At 40.5% G+C, this 9,411-nt stretch overlaps 1 protein-coding gene and 1 long non-coding RNA gene across 3 annotated transcripts in view; one reads left to right on the forward strand and one right to left on the reverse strand.

Annotated features, from left to right (window-relative positions):
- gabrb4 (gamma-aminobutyric acid type A receptor subunit beta4) overlaps positions 1-2,073 on the reverse strand; it is a 64,110-nt gene extending 62,037 nt beyond the window's left edge. The window contains exon 1 of one of the 2 annotated variants that reach the window (XM_032532708.1): positions 1,000-2,073. In XM_032532708.1, the coding sequence (XP_032388599.1) occupies positions 1,000-1,079 (80 nt within the window). In that variant the 5' untranslated portion in view covers positions 1,080-2,073. The remainder of the gene's footprint in view (positions 1-999) is intronic. The other variant, XM_032532707.1, reaches the window with a different exon arrangement.
- LOC116699975 (uncharacterized) overlaps positions 1-9,411 on the forward strand; it is a 16,482-nt gene that overhangs the window by 1,348 nt on the left and 5,723 nt on the right. The gene's annotated exons all lie outside the window — the stretch shown is intronic.

Here is a 9,411-nt window from a genome sequence, read left to right on the forward strand (position 1 = left end):
GGGGACGAAGTGGGTTAAAATTGCTCCCCTGATAGGAGCACTAGCCCTCGGCTCAGTCAGGGAAGCACTGTTCAATTAGCTCACAGATAGTGCAGCTGTTCATCAAGCTGGCCAGTCACAGGACTTGCGAGTTTGACACCTGAGAGCATCATTATGAGGGGAATATCAATGACAGATCCCTCCCGTTTATTTGTTTTTCCGGGTTATTGTTATGAGATCAAAATGTCAAAGCAGAGCGAGCCAGTTGAACTCCTACATCTCATATCTGAGGCTGCAGGTTACTGCAGCCAAGGGAAAGGAGGATGTCATGAGGGATGTGTGTGTATCAGTGCCTTTGACAACAACACAATAAAGTAATTGATCTGGAGATGGGGAGGTTTTGCAGTACTCCATATTGTAAACATATCAAGAGCTTATTTATTGAAACATTACATCTTAAACCCTGCCTCGTCTCCAAAGCAACAACAACAGATGATGTGACCTGCTGGGATTTTTTTTTTTTATTGATTTTTTATTGATTGAATAAAATGGGCAATTAAGAAGACTACATGAATGACAATATTACTTTGCGTGTATGGAGATGAATGCAATAAGTGGGCTTTCAGACAGCACTGTAGACTCATACATCTAGCTGCTTACCCTGGAGTAATCAATCGATCGTCGGCTGATTGATCAGCAAATCATCGGCCAGCACCACTGTAGCCTACTGAGGGCTGTCATTGTTAGGCAGGATCATAATGAAATATCCCCATTTTTGATATCGGGAGTAGGTTACGTTTCACAATAGGCTTGATAACGTGCACGCGCATGTTTTTACGCTCGCGCGCGCCACAGCTCCATTTAATAGCTCATATATCGGCAGCAATGCCCCTAATAAGTAGGCCTGGGTACCCCGTTAATGCGATTTGCCACATCTCAGCCTTTTATTGACCGCTAATCACGTCTATTGGTGTGAACGGCTTTTTTTTTTTTTTTGCCTCCCAAGCGACGTTTTCTTACCTTTGAACAAAGCAGAAGAAGGACAAAGCCGCCAGAGCAGAGAAAATTCCACATAATTTATCTTCTTGACGACCCAACATCTCCACAAATCCTTATATATAGTTTCTATAATCCAACCAGTCCAGTGGTCCTCCAGAAAATGCACAAAGTAAAAACTGGCAATTAAAAAAAATAACAATTGCCTTTTAAAAATGTCGAATAAACTAGCCTACATCTACGCATGCGATGTCTTCATTAAAATAGGTCTTCTTGATTTAAAAAAAAAAAAAAAAAAAAAAAGAAATCTCGTATTGCCCCCGCTGTTTTCCCCGGCTATGGAAATCCGTGCAGGTCACAGAGCCCCTCGACCAACACCAGAAGATCAGACATCTTGCTCAAAAAACAGCATACACAATACTTTTAAAAGTAATGACAAGTATTCTTCCCCTTAAAAAAACAAACACTGGCATTAATGACTGAGCGGCAGCCTCTTGATGATCAAATTGGTGGATGAAATTTCCCAGTCCAAATCTGCAGAAGAGGCATGGTTCCAGCGATGCTCTGGCGCCAGACTATTCCACAACGTGATGTTGTTAAAAGATATTTGTTTGAGCTGGAAACGCTGGTCGGCTGAAGGGGAGCGGTGGGTTTAAAAAAAAGAAAAAAGAAATCTTCATTCCCTTCTTTTTTCCCCCCCCCCCCCCGTTTCTGCTGCTGGTGTATGTGTAATCACGCAAGTCACTGAGGGAAAATGCACATTGAAAAAGCACTGGGTAATATCTGATGCAGACGTCAGAGCAGGCTATATCACTCCTGCTCTGGGAAAAGAAAAAAAAAAAAAAATTAGATGCTGAGAAATATGGATGGCCCCTTATACGCCAATGCATGTATCACAGCGTCGGGGTATCATATCAAAGATGCAAACCTATTTGAAAAGTCCACTTGCCTCCGCTCTCCAACGACAAATGGTGTTTCAACACGTTAACGTGGTCCGCTCGTCTGCTCCTCGAAACACTGAACAAATGACAGACAATCAACAGTCCGAAGAGACCTGATGGGGAGGTCTCTTGTCCCCTTTGGATTTTTTTTTTCTTAGTTGAAATTAAAATGATGTCCTATTGGGGTTGGGGAGAAGTGTGTGTGTGCGTGTATGTGTGTATGTGTGTATTATGTGTGTTGTGTGTGTGTGTGTGTGTGTGTGTGTGTGTTGGGGGGGGGGGGGGGGGGGGGCACCTAAGGTGAATTCCTTAGCGACAGCCTGTTCATGCCTCGATAGTCTGTCTATTTTCTTTGAAACCCTTAGGATGCTGGGAGTGTGTGTGCCGGTGCGTTTTCATGCTTTTCATCCACTTTGCCACAATTTTTTAAAAACACGCACACAGAGAGACACGCACGTAGGCACCCACACACAGTCACGCGCGCGCGCACGGGCACACACACACACACACGCACAACACAATCGTTTTTATTTATTTAGGCTATTTAATTGCCTGTCACGAACCAGGAGTCGCTCTTTTTGAAACACAAACATCCCTACTGGAAGTTGCTAATGCGCACATCACAATTTAAGAATCACACAAGCTTGTGTTTTATACAGAGGAGGAGGTTTTCTTCAGGGATCTCTGTGCTGTCCAGTTGCTAAGCAACCCAGCCAGCACTGATGCAGTTGTGGTGATTCGAAGGCTATGCGCAAAGGCTCATTTAAAGGAGCAGACCCAATGCTGTCACCACTGTGGTGTCAGTGGGACAAAAGAAGACAGCAACGGATGTGCCATGGAGCCATTTGTGTTATGATAGGGACGAACGAACACAATTTACAATAATGCACGGAAAGGCGTGTCAGAGAAATCACACTCTACTTTTTGCTTCATCATCATTGTCCTACTCCTCATCACCACCGTCACTGTCAGGGCCACTGTGAAAAATAGTAGGCAATCAGTCCTTAGCCTCAGTTTGTTCTTGAAACACGCTCAACAGGTATGTGTTGCTTTTGAATTATCCTCTGCTGTCCTTCTTACTCAGGAAAAGTTTGGCCCCTACCGTAGGCCATGTTACACCGCTGACAACAAAAAAGGATATGAATTGGCAAAGAAGGAAAAATGACAATGTTTATCTGGTGATGTTTTCTGGTTTGGACAATAATGTCACACTTATTTGACTGTTGACAAAAAGTAGGATAATTATACATTTGTATTTTGGCTTTTCTGTGCTCCAGCTTTGGAAGAAACTGTATTCAATTCCCACAATTGTAAAAATGACATAATGTGGACAAGGAAATTGTAAAACATTGTACATCAGAGGGTAATACTGGACTAAACCAACCCAGTCTCATGGCAGTTTGTGAAATGGTGATGTTATTTAATCTATTGATTCGTGTACAGGGACACAATCTTCTCGTTTGTTTTGTGGTGGTGGGCATGAATGTTAAACTAATGTGTTTTAATGGCAAGCATCTTTCGTGATAACAGCACGATTGTGGTAGCGAGCAGTATTGAAAAACTGCTCGCTACCAAAAACTGAAAATCTGCTTAAAGAGGTTGGTTGGGGTGGTGGATGGGTCACCCCGGAGACCGGGGATCACGTTCCACGTGTGGCAGTTCCTTTTCCCATTGTTGCGTCCCCCAGAGACCGTGGATCGTGTCCGCCATTGATGTCCCCAAGAGCAGGCGGTGTCATGGCAGTTCATGAATGATCATGAACTATAGTATACAGTACAGGTCAAAGGTTTGGACACACCTTCTCATTCAATGCGTTTTCTTTATTTTCATGACTATTAACATTGTAGAGTATCACTGAAGGCATTAAAACTATGAATGAACACATATTACAATTTATCCTTGTAAATTTTGGAGTGTGGTCTAGACTTACTCTATCTGTAAAGTGTCTTGAGATAACTCTTGTTATGAGATGATACTATAAATAAAATTGAATTGAATTGAATATGGAATTGTGTACTTAACAAAAAAGTGTGAAATAACTGAAAACATGAGAGCTAGAACTCTGTGTGGTATTCATCTGGTCTCTAATCTGAGCTGCTGTTAACTTGTGATTTCTGAGGCTGGTGACTCAGATGAACTTATCCTCGGCAGCAGAGGTGACTCCTGGTCTTCCTTTCCTGGGTCGGTCCTCACGGGAGGCAGTTTTGTTGTTGCGCTTGATTGGTTTTTGCGACTGCACTTGGAGACACATTCAAAGTTTTTGCAATTTTCCGGACCGACTGACCGTCATTTAGTAAAGTAATGATGGCCACTTGTTTCTCTTTACTAAGCTGATTGGTTCTTGCCATAATATGAATTCTTGCAACAGTTTTTCAATAGGGCTGTCGGCTGTGTATCAACCTGACTTCTGCACAACACAACTGATGGTCCCAACTCCATTAATAAGGCAAGACATTCCACTAATTAACCCTGACAAGGCCCACCTGTGAAGTGAAACCATTTCAGGTGACTACGTCATGAAGCTCAATGAGAGAACACCAAGGGTTTGCAGCACTATCAAAAAAGCAAAGGGTGGCTACTTTGAAGAAACTAGAATATAAGACATGTTTTCAGTTATTTCACACTTTTTTGTTAAGTACATAATTCCACATGTGTTCATTCATAGTTTTGATGTCTTCAGTGATAATCTACAATGTTAATAGTCATGAAAATAAAGGAAACGCATTGAATGAGAAGGTGTAACCAAACTTTTGGCCTGTACTGTATATATATATATATATATATATATATATATATATATATATATATATATATATATATATATATATACATACTGTAGTTAATAGTTTTGTGTTGACCACCACGAAATAAACGAGAAAATCGTGTCCCTGTTGAAGAATCAATAGATCAAAATAACGTGACCATTTCACGAACTGCCGTGAGATCGGGTTGGCTGACCATGCCCTGGCACCCAAGGATGAACAGTATTAAGTCTGGCTTTCACAGTTCAAACTCGTTACATCACAGGAGTGACTAGTTGTACCTACAAGCTTTGTGTTTTGAGATGTATTTTTGTCTTTCATTTTTCCATGCCCCAGATTTATAGTCCATGTCATCCTTTTCTTGTGGGATTTAATGTAAAAGTGGATGGAACAGATAAGTTAAAGTAGTTGACCTCACAACCACTTCACTTTACTTTTTTGTTTTTATCTAACAGCAACTTTACATATCAATGGTTGTAGAAGTAAGATACCAAGCTTAAAATTAGGTTTGAGTTGAGAAATTATGGGGAAATTTTCTTAATCTAAGTCAAATAATCAAGTCAAATAATATATATCTATATATATATAAGCATGGGAGTTTCTTGTTTTTTTAACCCTTGTGTTGTCTTCCCGTGAAAATTGAAAACCAACACTTTTGTTGACGCTTTTTTCTTACGTTTTTGTCCCTTTTTCAACACTTTTGACGCTTTTTTAAAATGTTTGTCACTTTATTTTTGGTGTTTTCAATACTACATAAAACTAACTTATTAACTTTAGTTTTACAGAGATTTTTGGAATTTATGTTCAATAAACCTCATTTATAGGAAATTATATCTAATGTTTGAGTTAGAAAAGCAGAAATTAGGAATTGTTTCGACTAAAATTAAAGGAATGTATGTTGATGATTATCACAGACTGGAATATGTCGACTTTTACTCAATACTATTTCAAAACCACTTCAATTTCTTTTTCAAATGCTATAAAATTGAAGAAGACACCCCAAAATAAATGAAAGTAGAGATTTGTACTTGCCAAAGAGCGTTGTGTGGAATCAATCATGTTATTTTGGGTAATTACAATTGGGTGGTTAAAAAGAACGTTGATAGGAAAAAGAGTCAATTTCACCCAAGGACAACAGAAGGGTTAAGAAGTGAAAAATGAGGTTCAACACTGCGGCCAATAACTTTCGTACAGTCCCTAAATGGAGAGAGATACTGTGTGTTTGTTTGTAACCTTGTCAACCTTATAATTCATTGGGCTTTCACCTTTGAACCCATGGTAGATAGTACCAGATTGGATTTTAAATTCATTCATTTTATACAGTGATCTAAATGCAAATTATTCAGCAGGCAATTTGAGAATAAACTAGCTTGACGTACTCTTGCTTTTTAATCAGTCTTTTCATGCATAGGTTCCAAGGCAACCTTAATTGTGCGCTGGGTAAATGCTATAAAAAGCAGTCTTGTCCATATATATTCTTTGAAAAAAATCTCCCAAAGCTTATGTTAGCAGGAATGTAATATGGAGTAACAGTAGAACCAGTGTGGCACCATGTGAGATGGATCCCTCCAATCTCTGGGCATGCTCAGTCTGTTTTCCACCAGAGTTGGTCTTACTCACAATAGTGCTCCCATTCACAGCATTCCCTGATTACTGCAATTAACTTTAATTGGCATCTATGACACGGAGATCCAAGCCCCTGAGATGCACCATGCTCTTTTTTTGCTCCATTCATATGTTGCATAACACATGTGAGTTACTGGGTCACCCTTGCTCCTATGATATAAATAGTATCACATGGTTAATGCATTGGTGCCTTACAGTCACTCCATGTTCCTTTTGCTGTTCATATCTGTCAAACACCCCAATCGACTAAGTAACAGATGATATATTTAACCGATGTGCTTAGAGATGTTTAAACATGTTTCATCCTCACTTAGTGCAACTTCACCAGCAGCCTGACATAAGTGAATATGTGTGTTTTATAAAAGGGGCTGACTTAATGAGAGTTCACTAAATGTTAATGTGTTGTGTACTCCCTTTGATTAGAGAACACAATCAAGGCTTCCCACAAAGAAATTAAGTTCCATTTAAGCCAACACAGTCTGTAACTATGAGGTGAAATGACAGCTTGAGTTCATGTCTGGTAAACCTCACTGTGAGAGGGCTTTCCTTTACTGGTTGAATCAAATCTGTATCACCGCTGTCTCACCTTGGTTTAGAAAAATAGAGCAAGAGACCTCCCTTGAGAGACAGAGACTGCAATATTGGCCTGATTCAAGTCTGAACTTGATGACCTGTGTCTTTATTGTATTGTGTTACCAAGACTTGACCTATTTGGAGTAGATGTGTGTTAAGACTTTTTTGACTAGGGCGTCCCACTTATATCTACTTTAATTACATTACAGAATCTTCCAGTTCCTTACATTCCTCTGTTTAAAATGTAATTTAAGAGTATACACACCTACCAATCCCATACAACTGTATTATACAAATTTTATAGTTTATCCTCCGTTCTCCAAATCAAACCAAAATCTTACTGCTACCTCTCAGGTTTAAAAGAGACATTTTGCTGATATAAATCCAGCTCTGTGTCATGGCAGTGTGGGCAGTGTGTGCAGATGAGCAGTGTTTGTCTTCCCTCCGTGGCCCAGCAGAGTAGAGCAGAAGAAATCTGCTGAGTTCGGCGGAAGACGCCAAATGTCGGCTGCTCCACGTACGGAAGCAAAACACCAGTCATCTAAACACACTGCCCACACAAAGATGACACAGAGCTGGACTAAAATCCCCTAATTACGTATCTTTTTAAGATTGAATTGTACCTATAAACCCGGTTTACTTGTCAAACAGTTGATTCCACAAAAGGTCCCGCCTCTGACTGGGCAGATAGTAAATCATAGTTTAAGATAATTGGGTGGCACCTGGGGTGGTCAATTTCAGGCCACTCCCTGGACATGGCCCTGTAGATAGAAGAGGGAGTGATGTTACTTTACCAGGACAATGGAAACTGTCCTGAGCCCCCGGTATGCTGCTTCTATGCCGAGCCCAAGCAGAAAGATTTTCCAACCCATCAGGTTCAGTGAGGTTTATAGGTAAAAATCTTTACTTCAAAGTAGCTGGAACCAAAAAGCAACACAACTGGGAAAATATATCAGAGGAAAATGAAAAACATATGCATTGAGACAGCAGAATTTGCCAGAAGTGTTCTAGGATCAACATGTGTTTTCAGTTCTCTCGATTCCCCCGGCCACACACAAGCCAAACTCCTCTCAAATTGGGAGCTTAGTGGACCTCCTGCCTCATGACCTAATTAACTGACTATGAAGTCAGAGTCAAGTTAAAACCTCTGATCTATGCAAGCAGTGTGCCAGGTTCTGTAAATAGGAGTTTGACAGCAGGTGAATCAGCTTTAATCTGTATAGGGGTACTGTATGTACGTACTGTATGACTAAACTTCCTGATTATCCACTGTTCACCATTGTATCTAACGCTGTGATCACACTGGTGGGTAAAAGCAGCACCGCAAGAGCTCACCTCCCCACTGTGTAACAGCGCACCTGACGAGCTCTGAGAAAATGAAGGTTCTCTTCAACATACATCACGCCATTCATTGACCGCAGAGATGAGATTGGAGGCTTTGAAAACACACGGCACACAGCTCTGAAGCACTACCTCGAAGCAGGCTACCAGGCAATTGTTGCTATGCTACCGTAGAAAGCCCAAATTGCAGTGTGTTGCTCGTTGAGAATGGACTGCACCACAATGTTCCAAACACTTGTGAAGAGCGCTGTTAGCATACAAGAGAGTAGGTAAATTCATGGTAATGCTTTAGTTTTGTCCACGTCAGGTTCCTGCCTGTAGACAGAATGATACATCCCATGAATAATATCCACTATTGATCCTCAAAGTGTATGTGAGTATATACTACAGGATGGCAGATGGAAATCCTCTTCATGATTTGTGACCTCACACTGAATGACATCCATTCAGGATTGTTAAACATGGCTATAAAAACGAGAGACATTAAGGTTTAACATTTACTACTGGGTTTAATGCTCGATTCTGATGTCAGATTGCTCACAGCAATGTACCAATGTTCCAACATAATTGAAAATTAACGAACATGTCCTTATTGACCATAAACAAGAAAGTCGTGGCCTTTGAAGAAAGGCTGGGAAAATGTAATACATATTTTAAAAAGATCAATAATGATGAGATGAGGTGCTTGTCCTCAGGGTGTAGATAATACTAATCAGACTATGCAAAGGTTAGGTGTGTCACACCACCCTCGGTTAAATAATTGCATTTTGTGCAATTACATGTAATGTGTGTCCATAGCCAGCCAGCAGCTTAACACAGCCTACCTGGTTATCCTTTTAAGTGAGAAAACTAAAAGGTTCGCCACTCTGCAGGCGGCACACAACTAACTGACCTGAAGCACTCCTCTGTCCTCTACACCAGAGGATTGCACATGTGGGCTTGAAAATTAGCATGGGCGAGGCACAACACTTGATGCTAAATAGCTATTGATGGAGGACAAACACTAATACAAATCTGTAATTCTGTCCCATCCCTCACCTATGTCCCTTTGCAACTCTCAGTGCAATTCATTTGTAGAACATTTGTGGAGGTGCCTGTTCCACCAGACCATTGTTGCCTTTAATTGATACAATCAAAATAATGAATTAAGTGTTTGTAAAGGCATGGGGTTCAATGTCAAAACAGCCCGCCTG

Source organism: Etheostoma spectabile, chromosome 13, assembly GCF_008692095.1.
Source record: "Etheostoma spectabile isolate EspeVRDwgs_2016 chromosome 13, UIUC_Espe_1.0, whole genome shotgun sequence".
NCBI lineage: Eukaryota > Metazoa > Chordata > Actinopteri > Perciformes > Percidae > Etheostoma > Etheostoma spectabile.